This window comes from Vanellus vanellus (assembly GCF_965231255.1).
Source record: "Vanellus vanellus genome assembly, chromosome: 1".
Lineage (NCBI taxonomy): Eukaryota > Metazoa > Chordata > Aves > Charadriiformes > Charadriidae > Vanellus > Vanellus vanellus.
This window is the reverse complement of record NC_138905.1, coordinates 157,076,164-157,100,592: the sequence shown is the minus strand read 5'-3', so window position 1 is coordinate 157,100,592 and position 24,429 is coordinate 157,076,164. Positions and strand designations below refer to the sequence as shown.

At 38.1% G+C, this 24,429-nt stretch overlaps 1 protein-coding gene across 1 annotated transcript in view; it reads left to right on the top strand.

Moving 5' to 3' along the window:
* Positions 1–24,153, top strand: part of MYO16 (myosin XVI) — a gene marked incomplete at both ends in the record, with an annotated part of 331,914 nt that extends 307,761 nt beyond the window's left edge. Inside the window, 3 exon segments of the mRNA XM_082498511.1 lie at positions 475–633; positions 6,854–6,945; positions 23,920–24,153. Of these exon segments, the coding sequence (XP_082354637.1) occupies positions 475–633; positions 6,854–6,945; positions 23,920–24,153 (485 nt within the window).
* Between the last annotated feature and the right edge of the window lie 276 nt (positions 24,154–24,429).

Below are 24,429 nucleotides of genomic sequence, written 5' to 3'. Positions count from 1 at the left end.
TACATATGGTTTCATATCAAAGGCCATTTCATTTCTTGTGGGGGGAGATAAGAGAAAAAAGTAAACCCCTGTTATATCGAGTATCAAATAATGCAATGGTGAAAGACATTGCAGTGATGACAGCTGTATATGAACTTATGTGAAATAGGATCTAAAATAGAGGCAATACAAACATTTGTTGAGTTTTATCAGCTGATATATGTGTGAAAAGAAACAGCACAAATTGAATTTTGTTAAAGCCTTTCACTTCCATAAATTTTAAATGACTACAAGTGAAACACTAGCAAAAAAAAAAAAAAAAAAACCAAACCTGAAAAATCACTGACTTAAACATTCCACATTTATCACTGGACTTATCAATTTAGTGATTAATTAAATTAATTTGGTAAAGTAATCCCTTTCTGTGTGTTAGCTTTTTCTACTTAAAGGTGAAAGTTACAGCAAGCTGACAAGCTTTTTCTCTGTTTGTGTCAGGTGCTGAAACTAATCTGAACTTGAGGAGCAGGGAAGATCCAAATACATCAGATATTGGATCAGAAACCCAGGATAAAAATGCAAATAACCATGGAACTCAGTCATCTAATCCACTGTCCAGTTCTGTGACTGCTGAAAATGGAAATTCTGTGTCAAATGGTAAGCAGTTTTTAATCCCAAAGCTCTTCTAACATAAAATTGCTGAAGTGTTTCCTTGAATGAGCTTTTTAAGATACAGTCAAGCTGGAATCTTCTGAATTGTGAAATATCTGTGTTTCTGGAACTGGCTTAACTTTGTATGTGTGAACTGATAAGCCCCTCTGCAATAAAAGCTGAATGTGAAGAAAATAAAACCTCTGTTAAGGAATTTCTAATTAGCAGAGCTCCAAGTCTATAAGCAGCCCGAGACATGGAGGACTGAGATTTGAGATTTCTGATCTTATAATCAATACAAATGGGACAGAAAATGGAAAATTGGGACCTCCCTTTGCTACAGGTGCCATACTAGTGAATGACAAATTGTTTATTATTGCCACAAGATGATCAAAATAGTGCAAGAGTAACGACAGAAAGAATGAAATCTTTCAAGGTCCTAAAAGCATAAATCCTAAGGATATAACACCTGTATTACAGAAAGTCACACGATACAAATAAACAACGTTGAAAAAACACAAGACAAATAGAAAGTATTTATTTTGATGGAATGTGGAGAAGCAGATGTCTAAATACTTGCACGGCAACGGGTACAATTATCTTCATGCTGAAAACATAAGTCTAAATATGGTTTGTGTAAGTGGAACAGTTGTATAACCTTTACTGTAAAGGGTAGAACTACACATAATGCAGTTGGTAGTTTGAGAGCTATACTGGAAAAATCAAAGGGAAAAAATATTAGATCAGGTGAAATATCGCATTTTGTTTTCCAAATATGCTATCCTCTTTTCTTTTTTTTTTTTTTTAAAAAGGAATACAGCTGCTTAATTTGCAATGTTTTGAAATGAAAAATCAAGCTTTATTATCAAAATGAAACATTTCAAAATCAAATAATTTCTTTCTTTTTAAGAAAAACCATTCTCCAAATTTTGCAGTGCTTGGCCAAAATAATTCTTCCTGCTCTCTCTGATAATCAAAGCAGAAAACTCATCCAGTCTGAGAAGTTATACAAGTATAAAGGTGCATTCATTCCTCTGTGGAATCAGGAACACACTGTGACAGAAGAAAAAAGCATCTTTGTCCATTACAACGGTGTCCCCATTTGTATTGGTATAATGATTTGGGGAGGAGAGGAGCATATTTTCAGTAGGTATAACAGTCAGACTGTTAAATTAACACAAAAACTGTGGGTAGACCAAGCCTTTGATTCCTTTCTACATAGGATTTTAGCCGTATATTCTGATGTCCTAATGGGACATGTGGGAGATCAGCTTTTTGTAAGAGCAACTGTTTTATCCCCAGACCCCTTAACTGGGAGCTTAATCACAAGAGCTGTGTTTCTTTCGTCTTAGAAATTAAATTATGCTTTAGGTTTATAATTTGTGATTATTATAGTTAAGTTAGTAAACAAGCTCAGTTACTTAAATAAATAGTCATTGCTTGAATAAAAGGCCAACTAATAGGCAAGATGGGTGCTTGTATTTATTTGTGTGAAGTTTTTATCAGTGTATTTGTAACCACTAGTAGCCAGTGCTATTCATATTGATACTATGCAGTATCTACTGTGCATAATCTAATTCTTTTCAAGCTATTTGTATATGGAAAGTTTAATCATACAGGTGTACTGTCATGCAATGGAATTTTCCAGTAAGATATTTTTTTCCATTAAAAAACAGATTCATCAAACCCTAACTTCTCGTGCAAAGCTCCCAGTTTTGATGCAGCTTTGATAAGGAATGGTTTTGATATTCGCTGTATAACAAGAGTAGAAAAAAAAAATTCCCTTTAGGTCTCTCAGTAACCCACTGGTGAAGGAATTAGTATTATTTGTGGTATTTCAAGGTTCAAATCTATGTTTTGCCTATCAGACCGTTATAGAAATTATGCAAGCTTTTTTTTACCCCGATGCAGAGCAAAATCAGATTATGAATTTTGTGATACAGATTGCTAGTTTTCTAGGCACCCTTAATAATAATTGAAAGAGATGGCAATATTGAAAACATTAGTGTACTTTGATTACATTAATTCAAATCAAGGTTGCTTAGGAAAAAAGTCCTTCCAGGATACAACCTTAACACCTCCATGATTTTGAAATCTTTGCCTTGTTGGATGTATCTAGGCAATACTGAAATTAGAGAATGTGCCATGAGATGTTTCCACGTAAAATAATTTTTCATCTCTTTCTTACTGTATACCAAACGCCTCTAGCTATACGGAAAATAAAACCTGAAATGCATTATTAAATAGTTTATGCTGAGATTGCAGAACTCTTGAATATAGAGAAATCTGCTTCTTACTGTTACACAGTGCAACTATATCATCTACTTTCCACTCATAGAACTAAAGTCTAGATTCATACATCACTCATATGAGTTAATACAGAAGCAATTTCTTAAATAAGACTAGACTTTTTCTGTCATGAATGAAGTGTCAGCACCACTCCTCATGAAATTTAAAGTCACTGTGGTCATAAGAATAATCATTTTGATGAAGATGTTAATCTTACTTATAACCCGATGAATTCTTTAGAAAACCATTACTAAGCAGGTAAAAAGTTGGCTGGCTCAGCTTCCAACCAGATTAATGCTGTGTCACTTTCAGAAGCTGAGTTAGCGCAGAATTTTAATAGAAGTTGCTTTTTCATTTGATATAATGTAAACCTCTTCTTCTTTAGTTTAATATTAGGAGTAACACCTTTCTACAGCTCTGTGCTAACAAACTGTGACTTTTCTGCCACAAATCTTCCACACCTACCAGAGTTTTCAGTTTGAAAGAAAGAGCTTTCTTGCTATTTCTTGTCCAAACACAAAGAGTAATCAGAAAGCCTATAATAACCTTTGACATGACAATGCTGAAAGTAGTGATCCTAAATCACCCAAAACAGCAGATCCTCTGGTGGGAGACATTCAAACACTGTGGGTAAAAGTTTACTGAACTTTGTTGTCATTTGCAACTAGTATCTAATAGGATATAGAGGAGTGTTTAATTGAGATTCTATGATTCTGTGATCAAGTGAAATGTTTAAATATGACAACTATAATAAGCGACTGAGGTGACCTAAACTTTGGTTAATGAAAGAGAGAAATTCCCCCGATATCTGACAGTCCTTTACCCCCATGTTGTAGAGGTACTTTGTGTGACCCAAGTGAAAATTAGAGTAGCCATTGTATAGATGAGACAGCCCTGTTGGACCGCAGGAGCATTGTGCTGCGTTGTGCCTAAAGGTCACGCAGGCACACACTCTGCACTGTGCTGTTCACCCAGCTCCGTTGGCCTGCTGCTGCCCCTCAAAGGAGGCCTCTCTGGTTATTCCTCTTCAGTTACAACTGAGGTCCACTGCTTGTGTATGGAGATTCATGTAAATGGACTTAATATATAGTTTACGCTGATTGGCATAAGAGTAACTGTCAAGAACCTGTCTGTTTCACCAAAAGCCTTATGCATTATTCAGGTAAGGAGATTAGTCTTGTCTAACTTTGGCTGTTGAGAAGATAGCCATTCTGTCTAAGCAGGTCACCTTTGGGCTACAGTCTGCTACACAGTCTCTTGAAACTTACCCTGACATCGAAGCACATCAGGCAACAAGTTGCAGAATGGGAGAGGTGTCACAGCAGATAACCTGACAGAAAAGGGGCATGACAGCATGACACAGGTTACATGCTGTTGAGCACAGAGCCATACATCTTGCCTTTCCTGGTGATGCCTCTTTCACAGTATAGCAGCCGAAGTATCAAGTGGAGCTGATCATTAGATCCAGCTTGTGTGTGAATGCGGAATCGTGAAGGAAGGTAGAAGGTTTGGGGAATGATGTGGGGCCACAGCAGCTGCACAGATCCAGAGACTCTGTGGTGTTGCTGTTGTTTTGCAAATACAGATGTTGGAGGCCAGGAGGTGCAGGGTCTCCAGTTTGGGGGTAGCAGACCCTACAAGACTGCAGGTTCCCTGGAATCACAGACCCACCTCTAGAGGTCCAGTGATCTACACCTCAATATTTGAGATGCAAGCTATTTATCTGAAAGGTCCTAAGAGGAGCATCTGAGAACAGGGCAGAAACGGGAAATAGAAAGTATAGGAAGAAGATTGGGTGTGGGATCTTCCTTTGCAGTGATATAGAAAAGGCATTACAGGGAGTAAGTGGGTAACAGATTGGGTTTCTAGTTGGAATACACATACTGCTTGGGACAAGGCCATATTCTTGTTTATGTGAAAAAAAAAGGAAGGAATACATTTCTTTCATTTAACTTCTCTAGTTGGATATTATTGATCTAATCATATTCCTTGCTATCGTTTTCACCACCGCATATAATTGCAGTAATAATGTTAGCGAACAGAATTTTGCCCAAAAAATTGCCAAATTAGACTTACTTTTAATAACTTGAAAATAGTTGTAAGAAAGCCCAGTCCGGATGGTGTAATTTGTGCTCCAGCCTGATTAACTTATGTTCTTGTAGTTCTACGCCTGCCCCCGCTAAACTGATGTATCCAACCTTGTGCTGAATTAAGCAAGGTCTTAGTCAGTGCACAGCTGTGGTATCCTAATATTTACTTAGGTGTACGTAAAGGAAAACTCTCAGAATATAATCAACTATTCCATTTATCTTTCCAAACTCCACCAAGCCTCTACTTGCCATGGCTGTGACAACGGGCTGTTGCTGTACATGGAAACTTTACTTATTTGATAAGACCTCTTATCAAAGTGCTTTTCATAGAAATGAACAGAAAATCATTGATAGCTGTATTCTTAGCTCAAGGCTGTCATGGACTGTAGATCCTAAAATTTATGATTATAGTGCAAAAGCAATATCTTGTTCAAAACATGCTGCTGGCCTAGGAAAACATTTTCATTCATTTATGGTGGTCTAGAATCACGCAAATATTTTACATTATATATTTTATTTGAGTTAAATTATTAACACTTACTTTTAAAAGGCATTTTCATTAGAATGTGGATAATTTTTTATTACTTTGTTTGAGATGTATCCAAACTAAGTCCATGTAAATAAATTATTAGTTCAGGAAATGATTTGAAAACAAGGGAATTGTTTTTTATTGGCAAAAACTGGATTTTTGGATGGCAATTTATTTCAAGCACTTCATTTGACAAAAAAAATGTTATTTTTGCTGAGGGAGAATTTTAAGTTGGATGGTGGGGATTTTAACGTAGGTAAGAAAGGAATAGTGGTAAATTACATATATTTTACAAACCTAGTATACCTGAGACCTTAAACATCAGACCTTGCCCAAGTACATACCTAATATATCATGGACTGGTTCCAAAAAGTGATAACTCCACCTCGAAACAACACGTAGTTCAAATTACTGAGAGAACGGGATCGGAGGCCCTCTCTGCACCCGGCAGAAAAGGACTGAAATGCTGGATTCTCACAAATTTGACCTGGCTCCTGAGCCACGAGCAGGGGTTCCACCTGCTTCACTGCCTGTGTGCGTGCGCAGAAAGTATAGATTATTTGAAGCTGTAGAAAAAGATCCATTTTTATGAATACTTTACACAAGCTCCACACAGAAGAACAAATAAAAAACCCGAGCTGTCCCTAGTTACAAAGCTGTGGAGATGCACCTTTATAAGGGAGAAACTAAAAGAAGGGTAGAGAGGCCAAAAAGGAAGCCCTGGCAGTCAGTCCTGCTCTAGGGTCACTGTGCAGAGGTGTTTGTTTCTCTTGACTACAGAGGGAGACTGCCGGGCTCTTTTACACTGGATGACTGGTTTTCACACAGCTAAATTTTGGGCATCTGATTCCCACATGGAGATTGCACAATAAGTACAAGAAATAAAAAAAAACCCTCTCTACTGAGGAGATGAAGTTGTAATTCCTGGACCTACTATCGACTTCGAGAGCAGACTGCAGGCCTGTTTTCCATTGCTTTTGCTTTGCTCCTGCGATGAAAAGGAGCCGGGGGGGAGAGGAGCCAGGGATTTCCGCATTGCAGGAGGAATCCCTGGCCAGTGTATAGGTAATGTGTTATTTGTAAGCTCTTTCAGGACAATTGCTCCTTCTGTAAACCAGCGTGTGTACCTATGATGCAATTCACACTTGGTAAACAATAATTGTTCCAGTTTCAGTAAGCATGGAGATGATAAATATCCAGGCAAATGTGTGATTTTTTCATTCTTTTTTAGTAAAACATGTCAAGGTCTTTTAAATCTCGTGCTGAAATCAGCCAATGCGTAAATGTCAGGTTATAAATTATTATTGTTCTGCTTTAGGTTTACCAGAGGAAAACGAATATTCAAGACTGTCGGCCAGCACTACGGCAGGCTCATCGATTCAGAGGCATAGGGAGAGCCACACGAGTCAGGTAAATATTTCATCAATGGTCTATTAGAACTGGTAAAAGAGAAAAAATCATAGTAGCTGCATGTTGAAAGTTATCTTGATCCAAATTTGTGTGTCAGCGTTGAAAAATGTAGACTTCTTTTAGAGTTTTGTATTGAGCTAGGGACAATAATGAGTTGATTCTTAACTTTTTTCTCTGGGAGGATAATCATCCTGAAAGGTTCTCACAGTAGACTTCAAAGTTTATGAAACTTACTGTTGCTGTTTGTAACGATGCTATTCTCAGGCAGGAAATATCTCTTCACCCTAAGAGGGCAAAGATGTTACCACTTTCAAGATACTCATTCATACCAGAAAGAGTTGCATGATAATGTATCTCACAGGAATAAATGCATAACTATATAATCCTTTTGTATATAAAAGCAGTGAAGTCTTTAAAAGCAGTCTTCCCTGTTTTTATGCAAACACCAATAAGTAAAAATTAAAATCAAAATATCTATAAATTAAAACAGCAATAGGTACTGAAGTATTGTGAAGCTTGCACTTTGGTTCTTCTAAAATTTCTCTTTGGTTAATGTCGCTAAAATAACAACACAGAATTAAGTTTGATGTGCAAAGTGAACAAAGAGGAATAAAATTTGTCATAATATATTTTCTTCATTCTTTTCTTCAGCATTTTTTATATAATGTGAAACACTTTACTTTCTAAGTAGCCAATTCAGGCGTGAAGACGTTCAAGAAATTTTATTTTATTTCACTTAAATGGCATTAGTGTATTCTCCTGTTATCTGTATGTCTTCAGTCCACTGTTTTAAAAGGGTAGTCCCGAGTCATTTTTTTTTTTTTTACTTGAGATGATCGTAAGAATATTACAGTAAAGCTAAATATTATTCAAAGAGAAAAAATGTTGGAGCTGAGAGGAATTTCCTTAACAGAAACCTCTCATTAACCAATGGTACTGTTTCCAAACTATTTTACCAGAAGGTAAGGGAAGTGCTTTATCTCATTTAAAAGCTACTTATTGTCTGCAGGGGACAGCTGACATTTCATTACAACAAAATATTGGCCCTAACCAAGTGAATGAATGTTTGGCCCTTGATTCCAACAGGAGAGGGATTCAACCTTCAACATCAACCATCAACCTTCAACAGTTGTAATGCACCTTTGAAAAACAATAGGTTTTAACTGAGTAAATAAGTGAACAAACTATTATAAAAGTCTTCATTTTTTTGTTTTTCTGCTCCACTGCCCAAAGCAGAAGCATAACTACAGTGCCTTTTCTGAGTTGAAAAATTGTGCCAAGACAGCACTAGGCACTACACTGATCTTTTCAGATACATAAGTGAGTCTGGCCAGAGCTGCCCTGGCACACGTAGGCACATATGAAACTTGCACACAATAACAAATCTTTGTGATCACCATACCTCTCAGACTCTCAAAATGTACTTTTATCATATTGGGCAAAAATATTTACAGGTCTACTGTCTGCAGATCAGTATACTGGATGAGGATACAGCAATATCACCCTCAGCACAGGAAAGACATGGCCCTGTTGGAGCAGGCCCAGAGGAGGGCCACAAAGATGATCAGAGGGCTGGAGAACCTCTCCTATGAGATCAGGCTGAGGGAGTTGGGGTTGTTCAGCCGGGAGAAGAGAAGGCTGCGGGGAGACCTTATTGAGGCTTTTCAGTATTTAAAAGAGGCTTTTAAGAAGAATGGGAACAAGCATTTTAGCAGGGCCTGTTGCGATAGGACAAGGGGTAATGGCTTTAAACTAAAAGACGGTAGATTTAGATTAGATACAAGGAAGACATTTTTTATGATAAGGGTGGTGAAACACTGGAACAGGTTGCCCAGAGAGGTGGTAGATGCCCCATCCCTGGAAACAGTCAAGGTCAGGTTGGACAGGGCTCTGAGCATCTGATCTAGTTGAAGATGTCCCTGCTCATTGCAGGAGGGTTGGACTAGATGGCCTTTAAAGGTGCCTTCCAACCCAAGCTATTCTACGATTCTATGATTCTGAAGACGACTGGAGGCAATGTTTTCAAATGTCTCTGTTACATTTTTTAATGATCAACTAAATACTTAGTACGCATGAGAGTGGCCAAAGAGCCTTCTCTAGTGAAGGAAAAATCCAAGTCCCAGACACTGCTGCAGTTATAAACCTCACACAGTGAGACACTTTTGTCCTGCTAAAATGCTTGCCTGGATCAAGGAGGGTCATATTTAAATTACACCATCAGTGCAATATATGGAGAGTTAAATGAACAGAGTATAGGGGAGCTGCTTCTTATTTTTGCAAATGGAAACTCTATCCTTATGTGAAATTAATCTGCAACATTTAAATGCCTTATTTTAGAAGCAAGTCTTTAACCATTTACAAACATGATTTTTCCAAAACTACTTGCCAAAAGCTGTACACAATTTCAATTCAGCTCTTTGAAATGTCACTTTTCAGTAAACAGATGTTTTGCCGAAGTGTTTCACAAATCTTTAAAAGAGATTCCATGCCATGTACTCAGAATTACATGCAGGGACAATCCTTAAATGCGAGTTCAATAAGAACTGTGACAAGTTTAGATAAGAAACCTACAGTTCTGTGATTTTTGATACAATTGCCGTAATGAATAAACATCTTCCAAAATGGTGTTGCCAAAAGGAAAAGAAAAAAAATCTTCCTCCCACAAAAAGAGAAACAAATCTTAAAAAAAGTCTGTGCTCACAAGGCTGAGAATTCTTACTGCAAAAAATATTCCTCACCATTTCCAAAGCATGACATATATTTGAAGATGATTGGTTTTAATTACAGTTGACATTTCTTAGCATGCTGCTGGTGACTCTAACAGCATACAACCCCATTGTAAAAGTCTTTGCCAGGCTTCACTGCAGTAACCTTATCACTTTAAAGTAATTCTTGCACAGACGTATGAAATAGGACAGATTGTTTCACAGATCTGTGAAGGTACTGATTGACTAATTGCTTTAGAGAGAGAAACATAGACTGGGTCCTCGGATTTCTTGGCAGACACTCTGTCATTTCAGCTAAAGGAAACTGGTTCATTAGCTTTCAGGGACTTCTAATATTTATGGCTTTTTTTAATATCTCCCTGCTAGTTCCTTACTGAAGTGACAGGAGTTAATTTCATTTTTGTCACAGGATCTCAAGGCTCATCTACATCCAACTAAAGTTTAGGCATTGTGGCTTATGGTACCATCATGTTGTCACATCAGGTGATAATTACCTGCATCACTGCCTGATACTTCCTGCACACTGCAATCCTACACACTTCAGAGAGCAAATTCTTCAGCTCAATATCTGTCGACATGCATCATAAGAATCAGTCTTTTAACAAACAATTTTGGAAGCAATTACCAAGTATAAAATATCATGCAGATATGAACTCAGCAACCTAACTAATTATCTCTAAAGTCTGCTGAACACAAACCAAAAAAAAAGTTCACTGTGGGCCATAAATACTGCTTTTCTAGGGCAATAGTTACTTAAAAGTCAGTTTTTATCAGAATGAAAAAGGACAAGAAAAAAATTGTTGAAATATGAACAAAATATTTCTCATTTGAAAGTTATGAGAGAAAATTCTACTTTCTTCAGCTAGAAAAAGAAGAGTATTAAAAATAAAGTTTGATTTTTGTCTCATCAGAAATGACAGAACGTACATCAAAACAAATTAAAGTCTTGAGTGTTAAAAGAACAGCAAAGTATGTTTTTTTTTAAATAATACCTTTTCCTTCATATTGTTCTGTGGCTGTACAGTTGTAGATTTCCAAGTGATTATATCTATAGGTTGCAAGTAAGTACCACATAAAGCCATAAAGAACCTAACATGTGGTATAACACTGTAGCATCAGCTTCATCCTCAGTGAAGATGAAAACAGAACCATGAATTTAGGTTGAAACCAGTTATCAAGAAGTTTCATGCGCTTTAGTTTGTTTGGATAGTAGATCTTTAAGAAGCGCTTTGTTAGCAAAGAGCCACACATATTCTTTTCACTAACTGAGCACACCAGCTTCCTTGCATTTTCTGCTTTCTATGTAAATCATCATTCTAGTCAAGGAAATCTTCAAAATGTAAACTAGAAATCTGCAGTAAAATGGCATTGCAAGAAACAATATCCTAATCTGCCCTTACAAGAAAACCTACTTTGCAGCCTCTTGCTCCCTGAACAGCAGAAAACTAGGAAACTTCCTTTTCCAAACTTGATTTAAAAGTACCGATTTAAAATTATTTAAATGCTTCTTGTTTCAAATTGCTTCAGTGATTTGTTTAAACAGTTTGGGACTTCCAAACATGCCTGGATCTGTAGTCTTGAATTCTTAGCTCATTCCTTTCCAGAGGCAAAGAAACCACCAAAATGGAAGAGATGTTTCTTCTGGTCGTTTGTGCCATAATCTTGTTTCGATAGAAAATTTTGTTATGACTAAGAGTCATTTCTATTCAGTCCCACTCCAGAAAGTGATCCCAAAGCATACTGGAGAGTCCACAGATGTTGAAATTGTTTAGCAGGGTCTAAAGCCCAAAACCTCCTCCAAAATAAAAAAGCTTTATAAGATATTATCTCTGTGCTCTTTTTCTTTTACACAAAGCATCTCTCAGTTCCTTAGCCAGTCCAACGAGCTCTCTTCTCCAGACTGTATTTATTGCTTCCTCTCTTCTTGATAGCTCCTAAGAGTATATATGTTTAAAAGATAAAGCATAAAGACTGTGGAAATATATACGTTCTTTGGAATGTCAGCAACAGCAGCAAGATGAAATAAAGTCAACAAAAGCGAGACTGTATCTTTGGCACCTCACACAAAAGCTAAGCGGTCCTGTCGTCTCCTTTTTCACAGATCCAGGACTGTATTTTTTTTTTTATTTTTGGTAAAAATATTTTAAAGTTGTTATTAACATTCACTACAAAGTGGGAAGTGGTGTGAGAAAGATACAGTGGAACGACGAAAAGCAGGCCAGCTGAAAGGCTCCTTGTTTCTTATGTGGGCAGCAAGAAGCAACATGGTTTGTCTGTAACGGCATGAGATGGACAACCTGGAGATAATGAACAGATGGGAAGTGAGGGGCAGATTAAAGACTCGAGTGATAATAAGTGTGTGTGCGGGGGGGGAGGTGGGGGGTGGGGAGTGGGGAGTAAAACAGGCACCAGATAAAGGACGATTCAGAGAAGTAAGGTTTGAGGAAGAATAAAATGACTGAGAGAGAAGGTAAATAATAAAATGGAATGGGGAATTTAGAAAGAGGGAAGAAGGAAGAGCCAGAGAGAAGGGGAAAAAAAAAAACCAACAAACTAACCAAACCAACAAAAGAAAACAGATAAGTGAGAAAAACAACTAAAAGGAAGATAAGAAAAACAGGAAATAACCAATCATGGGGTGCTGGAGTAAAAAGAGAGGAACTAAGTAGTAAAAAAGGAGAAAGTCTACATGATGTTCCAGGTATGATATTCATCTTCGTACACACATCAATGTGATCTTTTATGTCCATAAAATAAATAAAAGTACAATAATCCACCTACATTTATAGGGTTCCTTTCTATGCAAGTTAGTTTGTAACCATAGTCTCCTGAAGATTCAGCCATCCAAGAAGAAAGGTAGAAAATTTCCCATTAAAAAGTGCAAAGCCTCTTTGTGTAGCTTAGCTTTCTAATGGCCAAATGTTGACTTGTTTGTAATCAGATGATGTCACATGCATTCAGCGTCCTGTGGAAATACTCCCAGAAAAAGACACAAATAAACAAGCAACTTGACATCCTAGTTGGTTCAGTAATAACAAACATACAATACACCCTGCTGTAAGATTTTGGTTACCCACTTGTGGTTTAACCCTGCAGGCAGCTGAACGCCACACAGACATTCTCTCTCTCCCCCACAGTGGGCCGGGGGAGAGAATCGGAAAAAAGGTAAAACTTGTGGGTTGAGATAAAGACAGTTTAACAGGATAGAAAAGGAGGGGGAAATAATAATAATGACGAAAGTATATACAAAACAATTGATGCACAATGAAACTGCTCACTACCCGCTGACCAATGCCTAGTCTGTCCCTGAGCAGCAGCCACCACTGGACAACTCTCCCCAGTTTTATTGTTCAGCTTGATGCCATATGGTATGGAATATCCCTTTGGCCAGTTTAGGTCAGCTGTCCCAGCTGTGTCCCCTCCCAGCTTCTTGTACACCCCCAGCCTACTCGCTGGCAAGGCAGTACAAGAAGCTGAAAAGTCCTTGACTTTTCAGCAACAACTAAAACATCAGTGTGTTATCAACATTATTCTCATCCTAAATGCAAAACACAGCACTATACCAGCTACTAGAAAGAAAATTAATTCTGTCCTACCCAAAACCAGGACAATATCCACCCCTTATTCTATACCATCTATCTCATGCCCAGATCCCACACTTTCCAATACACCCCAATTAGTCACCACCACCTTTCCTGTCTTTTCATATATACACACAGATACCATGCCCTTAGTCTATGGGCCATCCCTCTAAAATGTCCATTGAGTTCGTTTAGTCCATGAATTTGGGCTTCATCTGTTGTAACAGTCCTTCAGGGCAGGAGAGATGATGCGTGGTGCTGGATTGTTACATGCTGAAGCCAGCTCTGGTGGCTTCTGGTGGTTCCACCACCGCTGCACCTGTCCAGTTCTATCATTGCTGCACTTTGCTCAGTTTCATTAGAAATTTCATCAGAATTCATTCCTCATTAATCTGGGTAATTGTTACTTTAATACCATTGATATGGCATATAGCAACTATAGTAGTGATGACATACAGTATTATACAAAAATTAACATCACACAATTCAAATCATTGCCTATTCTCACCCAAAATCAGATGCCCTTGAGGTACACATCAGAATTCCCCATCCTTCCACATCACCCATCAAGTGCCTCAGGACCATGAGCAAAGGCAATCCTATGGATGGATTTGTCTTTGTCCGAGGCAGGAATAACCCAGACTGTCTTCCCCAGCATATTTTTTATGTGCACTACAGGGAATTTGTCCTGGCATAAGATTTTGGTTACCCACTTCTGAAATATGTTTTATCTGTCACGTGCTCAAAGAGGTAAGATAAAAAATGGTAGTTATTTTTTCACATACTGTTATATTAAAAAATCTGCAGTCTTATCTCTTCTATTTTGTTTAAACCCCATAGTGCAGGTTGGCAGATTGCAGTAATATAGGAGCCAACATCTGACAATGAAAAATTGGAAATGTCTTTTCATATTCGTGAAGAATGTATTTATTGTTTCATTATAGCTTAAGCCATAGCTCTTATTTCATGAAATCTCATTGCTTTCAGCAGTCTCTACCCTCAGAAAGAGCTGCATATTCATTATAGTTTCAAGGGCCTTCTTTGTTCCTACTTGATTTAATATTTGTTGCCAATCACTTCTTTTGTTGACTGTTCAAAAGTTAAAAAAAAAAGAATAGTCAAGAATGCAATGTGTTGCTATGCCCCACCCATTGTCACAGCTCTAAATGCTGGGCTCTAACATTTGTTATTAATGTCTGTCGTGTTTGCCTATTAGCTGGAAGTAATCTTTGATCATCTTTGAAGCAAAACGTGGCAATCAAACAAGTCTGGTGTAATAAAAAAATCACTAACGCCTTTGTAAACACATAAGACCCAAGAGAGGACATAGAGTGTTACATATTTAAAATTGATCTGAATCAGTATATCCCCCTGAATTGTGTTTTGTTTATTGTTTTGACAGTAACATCAAGGATTCTCTTTGTAATGTCACACACACACACACAAAAACAGGTCTTATAACACAGTGCAGCTTTATTTTTGGAAGACTTACAGTCAAAAACATGTGCCTTATAGACTAAATGGTATGAGGTAACGTGTAGTATAAATTCATCAGTAGGCACGATATCTTGTGTTTCTGTATCAAGGGCTTTTGGACAACTGATGCCCCTCTCCTCAGCAAGTAAGTCCTACATCTGACTGCTGTGACCTCCAAAAGAGAAAGTGCAGATTCTCCTCTTTGAACCAGTAGATGCCACAGTCAGCTCCCTACACTTTTGAGGCCCCTCTTCTGTCTCCACTGCTTCATCGTCATTGCGTTTTCCCCTGGTAGAAGACTGTGATTGTTGAGGATAAGGGAACAAAACCTCCTGAGCATCCCTGCGCCCCCCTTAAGCTCCGATGTTAGGCTAAAGTGTGTAGTTGTTCCTCTTGGGCTGCCACAATGGCCACACTGGTCACCTGGAAAGGCTGCTTCAAATCTGAGTTCAATGGGAGTGTGGTCCACTACCCCACTGGCAGCACCTGTGGAGACCGACTTCACTTCTGATTTAGTTGTAAGTGCCTGGTGTGAGAGAGAATAAATTGGTCCCTCCGCCCTTCATTCTCTCTCTGTCACATTGCTGCATGCGTGTAGATTGGCAGAGATTTAGACTGCTAACAGGCCATAAATTAAGTGGTGTTTGCCTCTAGTGGTTTTTGAACGTAAGGACAGTGTTTCTGCACATGAAAGGATGACACACAACATCAGCAAATATGAGTGGATGATTGGTTTTGTAATTGCTTTGAAAACACTGTGGCAAATCTAGCCTCTAACCGATCGAGTAGAATGTCTCCATTAATACCACAAAGCAGCAGTGATCAGTTAAGTAGTGACATGATTCAGTTTTTCAGACATTTTTTGTTAGATTATGTACAAAGTGGTATCAGCATCATTAGGTCAGCTGTTCTGAAGACCTCTACGATAAATGATTTGTTTTCAGAACTCATCTCGAGAAAGGCACAGTTGGTGTTCTGAACACAATCTTTTTCTTAAGCATCACAGGCAAATTAGGATGCTCTGAAGGTTTTAAGAGCATTGTGTAGTCAGTTTATCTGGAAAGAGAAATGTTACCTTCAAGAAAAAAACAGTACATTTAAATGTTCGTTGACGTTTTAGTCACTCTGGGAAGGGGTTGTTTTGTAGTTGACATCAGAAATCTAGAGCTGAAAGAAACTCAGGGAAAAAAAAAAAAAAGAAAAAAATTGAAACCCACAAGATCCAAATACGTAAATAAAATACACCCCGTTTTGAATGTATAGGCTTCTCCAACTGTATTCCCAGCTCAGGTAATCAGAGTGCCTGACATGTGCTGTCATATATTATTGAACATTGCCTACCTTGCGCTAGTATTTTCTGCCAGATTGCACATTACAGCTGCACTCAGGATTTGTGTACTGATTTTATTTTGCAAAGATATAATAACTTTGTTTGATTGGTGAAATACCTTCAAGCTGTATGGCAGATGATTAACTTAATTAATTGAGGATATGGTGGTCCCAGGCATGTTACTACTTCACTGAGGGAAAGGTACAAAAGCACAGAAGACCAAACCCTGCTTTTGCAACTAAGATGTGTTCCTGCAAAAAAATAACAACAACAAAAAAAAAAAAAATCCAAACCAACCCCCCAGCAAAAATAAAACCAAAAATGAAAACAGAAACCAATGACCCCATAGAAAACCCCAAGAGTATGAGAGAAAATCAGACAACTTACACAAGAAACAGAATTGCAGTCAGATGAAGAATATAAAATCCTCTGTCTGAGGCACACCAAAGGTGTCTGTAGCCCCGGAGCACTTTCTGACAAAAAGGAGAAGGCGCTGCTGCTTTGGGAAAAGAGAGGTGTGGGGGTGCCTCTTTTGCTGGTGTGCTTTCTCAGTTTCCAGCAGTCTGTGAGGAAGGGCCTCCTGGAGGCAGAGTTCATTCTGTAGCTAGTAATCCTTAATGGACTTGTCTTTCATGATTTTTTCTGAAAAATCCTTTCAGAAAGCCAAACCAAGACAAACAGTGGAAGTAATTTTTGTAGGACGAAGCTTCTGATTTTTCCAAATGCCATGTCATAGCAGAGGGCTGGACTGGGCAATCAAAGATGCCTGTGCCTGTGTGGTCTCTGACACCAGAATATCCCGCTTCTAGCATCACCCCCCAGCTGATGTTTGAAGAAAATTAAATCTGTCCCTCAAAAAATCTAGAAAGCTGAAAAATGCTTGTCAGAAGGGACAGCATTTCTTCCTGGCTCTTGTTGTTATCCAATTTTGTTCAGAAATGTAATCCTTTTTGTGTTTTATTTTAAATACAAGTTTACTTTTAAGATTATCCCCAATTTTAAAATATCAGCAAAGTTATAATAACTTCCTTTGGTATGTCGTCTGTATAACACCTGTTCTAAAGGCAGTTTATTCTTTTGATGTAATAGGAAATTTTAACTGAGAGAGAAAAAATATTTTCTGGTTTAGAACAAAGCAAATGCAATATATATGTACCAGTTACGGATCTCATGTCTAACTCTATTTAAGCTGGCATAACTCCTCCAGAGCTATTCCAGATTTACACTAGACAGAGCACCTGTCGTCTTTGCCATTTTCTCTTTTCCAATAAACCCATTTGCCATCCATTTGGAGAGGTTTATTTTTGGAGATTGTAAGGTTGCTCCTACACAAAGAAAGATCATCAGCAGTTTAAAAGAATGGTTAACTAAAATCATTTTATTGTTGCATGTCGCGTATTTAGTTATTAACGGCCAGTGGGTCTGCATTTGCAAAAAAATGCATGTCCCAGCATTCACAACACAATCACATGAATCAGCTTGGATCCCAGTGGTACATTTGTATTTGAAGATTTTTAATTGGAATTTAGAAGCATGTAAACTCATTTATCATAGCTGCTCTCTACTCCCTGCTGGGGTCTTACATGGCCAACGCAGGTTTCCCAATCAAACACAGATTTACATATTGATTTGATTTATGTTGAATGCTTGCCTAGGCTTCTTAACACAGCCTTGGTTTACAGTGTGCTTTCCCCTTGTGTCTTTGAATGAGTATTGTATTGGTAAATAACATGTAGACTGCCAGATTGTTTTTCTTGATTCAAGAATTGGTGGAAAAGCAATCCTTTCCCAATTTATGCTTTTTTTGTAACATAGGAAAAGACAAACATATCTGTTGAACCTGAAGGGTCAGGATTTTTTGACATGTTGCAGTGTGTCCTGTAGTTCGGAAAAAAGATGTGACGTGCATGTTTGGAAGCAGTCCATGTAGGGGTTTATCAGATGCAAAAACAAAACGAGAAAGATGAAGCCATTAAAATGAGTTAGAAACATTATTTTCAGAATTACTGAATGAAATTGTGTCTTTAATTTTAAAGGGAGAACATCCTGATCACTTCTGTCTTTAAAACATGATCCACAGGAGACCCACTGGGATTTGTGAACTGCTTTTGAGGGCTCTAATAAAGATAACTGTGAGTCACCTATAGGCTGAAATTTGTTCCGCTTACATTTTTAGGCAGCCTACAAGCTGGAAAAGATTAAAAACATGAGTATTGTCTAGGCAGTTCCATTTCTAAGACAATGATGATAATTTATCATCAACATTTTACATTTATTGCATAATTCACTTTAGATCCTGATCAGATTTTAGAAAGGTAAAATCATTGCTGCTCTAGAGTCAATCTCCCCATGGACTCCGTGATGGGACCTCAATTTTACTAACAATTTAAAACGCTAATGGAAGAGAAACATAATAATGCTGTAATAATTAATTGTGAGTATCTACTGACAGTTAGTTTAAAGCACCAACATTGACAAATCTATTTAAGAAAATAATTGGCAATATTTCTCTGAAGGGAAAATATAGAGTAGCTACCTCACGCAAATGTCTCAGGAGCACAGGTTTATAAGCTATACGTGTCCTTAAATTGTGTTGTGATTAAAAAATCTGTTTTCTGTTGTGCTTATATGTCTGTATTCAGGAATTTTACTAAAACTTATGGAAGCAACTAAAACCAGAACTGTAATAAAACATGCAGAGCTACATTTTGAGCAAGGGAAATTGTTTGTATGTTTTAACATCCAAGAATGTAATTAAATACTTGTTTTCATTTTCTGGTGAATAGTAGTAGAAGAATCAATGCAATCACAAATGACCAAAAAAATGACTAGATTACAATAAACACATTTTTGAAAAAGCAAACCCTACATTGAGTCAGGGAGAGAGCAAAATGAGGTGAAACACTCAAAAGAATCTACTCATGCAAATTAATAAATCTCTATTTGGCAGATGCTTTAATGAGTCCTGTAGCCATAGGTTGATGATTAAGACTGTCTTGCATTTGACATACAAGTAGACAGTATAAGCTCTTTCTTACTACTGAGTGTTACAAAATATCCTCTGTAAAGTGATAGCATTTGATCTTTTAATACAGAATGAAGTTCCTGAGATTCTAGAGCCAAATCTCTACATAACTCAAACTAAAGTTAATTTTAAATGGACCTGTTAATCTTTTTATCTGGCATACCTTTTGTCACAGATGATTTAAAAATGCGAAACCTTCAACATTCCATAATTAAAAACTCCCTGATTTTTTTTAACTAACCTAAGAAATAAGACTATAATTAAAATAATTTATTGACTTATCTCGTAGCGACTCATCTTGATTCTAAGACAAAGTTGAAATCCAGTATGTCTGCTTTAGACCATAAAGTGAAATTTAAGCAGAATTTAGAATCCTAAATCCAGAAGGCAATTCAGGGGCTCATTCTCCAATGACTGTGCAATACTTAAATGTGTATAACTCAGTAGGCAAAATGGTGCTCTAAGATTTTCATGGTTGCCATGTTACAGCCAAAGTGCTCAGTCTCCACTATCTCTTGTGCTCTAAAACCACAAGGGGCTCACTCCCTAGGATTTGCTTTAGCATACTTATCACACATGGACAACACAAAACACAGGAGCCAGAGTCCTTCTTCCTTGCCCTCAGAATTCACCTCTTGTTGCCACAGTGTCCTCTCAGCATGTGGGAACTCAGTCTCTTCCTTAACCTGAGAGAAGTCAAATCCACATTTTCTGATTTCCCAATCAAAATCCAAGCCCAATGGTGAAATCCCAGTCCCAATGGTGAAAGTCCTTCCATGTGTGTCCTGATGGAACTGAACCATTGGTGCTCTGTCACCAACCAAAATCCCCAGTGCCAGGAGGAGAACGCTTTCTTCTGAAGTCTGGTCTTTTGGGCTGTAAGTGGGAGGAACAAATTTATTTTGTTCATCTTGTCATATTTTGCAGTGGAAAATGTAGATCTTACTTAACTGCTTCAATCCAATGAATAGCTTTGGTAACTCCACACGCTCTTCCCTTGTGTGGCACTGTCTTTGACACTTCAACTTTTTTTGTTTGCTTAGTAAGGACTCTGGATACCAAATACAGGGATGGTGTTTCCACCAGATGGCAAGTCTGTTAAATGCTGAATATTCACATGCTACATATTTTTGTGGGTCTAGCCCAAATGCTGTGTTGCCCATGTCTGATTGACCATTGACTTGGAGTAAGAAAATCCTGGTCTACAGTTGGTACCACCTCTGCCCCTTAATGGTTGAAGTTGTTTGTTCAGTGTTCATTGAAAAGATCAGTAGTCTTAAAGTAATTACTTCCTACGCACCTCATTCACCCTTCACAAAATACCTGTTCGGGATATAGAATAGTAATGAAGAAACATAGCTTGCTGTTTTACATTGTGCTTCATGTAAAATTATTCAGCAAGTCTTTTCTATAATGAATATGTATAATAAATCTTTGGCTTGTCACAAGTCTAATCATGAATGGAAAAGAGAAAAGATATCAAGTTATTCAAATTGATCTAATTAAATTAATTGATTCGTTTAAAGCTGTGACATTTCTTGTGCATTTTCCACCATTTCATTCTCATTGCATTTCCATCACGTGTCCTTCATCCAGGTTGAAATACAAACTTTTTCCAGTTTACTTACCAGATCGATCTAATAATGAATAAAGATTTGAGATATTTTTCCATCCGTATTTAAAAAATGCACTAAAAGATGTACACTTATTTGTGGGCTGGACCAACATTTGTCCACTCTACACTGGAAAATGAGCTCTATCATGAAACTGCTGACCCAACATTAATTTACAGCTTGCATAAGCAGGGTCTGGATAATAAAGCTTCTTCGGTGTCTATAAGCTATAAATAGGATACATTTGTCGATTGCCTTGCCCCAGCAAATCGTACTTGCGGTTCACCCTGCACCTGTGTGCCTTTATGTGCCTTAGAATAGCAGTGGCTCTGTCTCTATTCAAATACTTTGTCCATCTTTCAAAACTGAAAATCCCTCCCTACTTCATTAGAGTCATGCCATCAAACTTATGTCCCCTGAGCGCATCCAATAACACAGAGTTTCAAAACGGGTGTTTTCTTACAAGTCTACTTATCTACCAGTGTTCAGGCACGTCTTTGTTTATCTCTGAAACTCTTTCATATGAAACTCTTGCAATGGCAGTGTAACACAGGTTGCTTTTTTGTATGTTCCAGCACCTCCCTGAGAAGCATGCTTAACACAGACAGGTTCGTGAAGTGTCTAAACTTTACATCCAAATAAGGTGTACAAATTGGGAAGACTGGATTCCAATCTACCTGTTTTCTAAACTGGGTTATGCCCATAACTAAAAATCTATAGAAATCGGCCACAGTAAGCTGCAGTGGCTCCCAAACTACACATCTGTTCTATAGAATAAAACTACCTCACCTGTCTTTCTTGATAAATTGTTTCCAATTACAAACTTTTCGTTTATCTTCTAGTCTTCCCTGCCCACACTGGGGAAAAAAAAAATAATAAAAAAAGGTAATGCATTTTGGTACACAAGAAGTTGCTGATATCCCTCCAACAATATCTGTGGAACATTTCATTTTCCTTTGAGTCGCTGAGATGCCCTGTTGCATTTTGTGTAAACAGGAAAGCAAAGAGGCTTTTTATTTCATAGTGGTAGGCAATAGGGATGGCACCAAAATATACTTTAATGAAATCTTTCGAGCACTTTCCTTTTTTCTCCTTTTTTCTTAAAAATGCAGAATTTACAACTGTACTTGAAATTATAATACCTTTTATTGAGGCATTAGGTTAATGCATTTCTATTTGAAGTATCAGCCAACCAGAAATGAAGCAGATCATGGATCTTTGGGTCTTTCCATGTGAGGGCTCATTCCTTCTCTGCCAGCACGTGTGAAAGGTCTGACTTGCACAGAACACGTCTGAAGCAGCAGTGTAAAGCCTGCGTAAGCCTCTGTACCCAGGTACCTGCTATGCCGTGAAGGAACAGCAGGAGCCACAGGCAAAGCAAAGTGTTCTACCTCAGGAACCAAAAGTGACAAAAATGCCTTTCATGTCACTCAGCCCTTCTTGCAACTGGAACCAACCACATGCACAGTGTCTCATGAGCATTTGGGGGTTGGACTAGATGATCTCCAGAGGTCTCTTCCAACCCTGACCATTCTGTGATTCTGTGATTTAAGGGCACTGCGCAACAATTCCTTTATCATGGTAACTAACATACAGCCATCTCTCACTAAGACAAGGAGTATAAATGCAACCTTGGCAAGAACAGCCATACTTCTCACGTGAGCCTGTTGTGTGAGATGAAGTATGGGCATCTTAGTCGTGTCGTAAGTGCCTCTTATAGATGCCCCTGTGGGGTCCTTAAGAAGGAAGGTAGCAGGGTAAGGGCCATTGGCCATTAGCTGTTACGGTCGTTTTGATTCATTTTCCCTAGATAAGCCCCTTGTGCTACAGAATACCCCCAAGCTAATAACTCTCAGCATCTGCTCTAGGTGCCGCTATACAGCATAGGTGCTAAGCAGGTCTTAAAGAACGGTGAGACGGACTTCGTACCTCCATGGACTTGTGCTGTCATGACAGCTTCAAACTCACTTGAACAAAATAATTAATCATTATTAATCATTATAAAGTTAAATGGGAGGGAATAGTTTCTTCTAGGTGAATTATGAATCTAGTACAGAACTGTTTGGCTACTTCAAAATGAATTTCTAAATGGCTTCAGGCCAAGTGAAACTACATTTTAAGTTGATAGTATGTTCTCTGGAGGAAGACAAGGATTCTAAGGATAAGACCTATCTGTGACAAGTAGCATTACTAACTATATGTAGCAAAAAAGGTTATAGTTTCTTGGTTATGGCTATTTGGGTATTCACAATTAGGGGCAAAACCTTGCTACACCTGCAGCTGCTGTTTGCTCTGCGTAAAGGAGTATTTTGTGAGTATAACAGTATTCTATGACAACAGTTTTAAGAACAAGTTGTTAGAAATATGGACTACTCATCACTGTAGGCAGTCTGTTTTCTGTGTTTCAGAGGACTGTGTTCATGTACCCTTTGGTGACACAGTTTTTTCCATTTGTTTCAGTTTTGGCATCTACTTCATACAACTTCAGTTCCATGACTTTCAGACATGAGATTGTAATAAGGCAATTCTAAATCATTCATTTTCTTGACTTTTAGTGTAAAGAATGATAAATGGGGAGTGGGAGCAGTGAGTTAAGCACAAAGCTTTAAACCCTTTTGGAGGACAAGGTTGCTTCAAATTATTAACGTGGTGGTTTGATCTGTTTTCTTTCAGCTATGCTACAAATGAGAGCAGCTTTCCCTCAGCAAAAGTGTAGAACTTGAGGTCTTACCCACGTGCATCTATTTATTTCTTTAATTGTAAATATTAGAATGGGAGCACTCACAGCCACTCAGCATCCAACATGGCTGAGCCAGGGCACACTGTAGCAGTCTCAGGGTTTCTGTTCATCATCCTACGAGAATCTGTGGATAAGCTTATAATGCTTCACGGTGCCCTTTGCAAACAATGTATGGAGAGCAGAAGGTGGTTGTCTCCTCGCACGGGGCTTGGCAGTATACAACACCTCTCTTGAGTTCAAGGGAAAGATACTTTGCTGAAAGTCATTTTTCTTTATAGACCATTATACATGTCACTGAGCTCTTTACAAAGGAGATAAGAAAACAGGACCTGAATCTGCCCTGTGCACAGGTTTACATCCGTGACAAAAGAGCAGAGGATCCTGTGTGAAGTCGCAGTCAACAGAGACGTTCCAGTTTTACACTGCCAGGAGAATTAACTTTATCCACCTTTTCTATTATTATTATTTCCTTCTCACTAACAGGTTATTCATCAGCTTAGACTTTCAGAGAATGAGAGTGTGGCTCTGCAAGAGCTTCTAGATTGGAGGAGAAAGCTATGTGAAGAGAGAGATGACTGGCAGCAAATCTTGCACAACACGGAGCAAAGGATCACAGCCCCACCTCCGCCCCCTTGTAAAAAGCCAACACTGCTGAAGAAGGTAGAAGATACCTCCTGCAACAGACTCTCTTCGGGCATATGGGATACCACCATGTGATTCAGATGTGTGTGTTTGCAGACTGTTAGGAATGAAACCATCTGATGACTTCAATCTGCACAATCAGCAAGTTTTCTTCCCTTGCACAAAGCGTGCAGGGTTTTTTTATAAGCACTCATTCAAGAGCACAGGATGGAGGAGCTATTTAGATCTGTCGTGTGTGCATGTGCATGTGTGTGTTTGTTTTGTTCATATATATACACCCATACATATATATATGTGTGCATCTGTGAGTATATATATGTATGCGTGTCTATATATATGGAGGCAAACTGC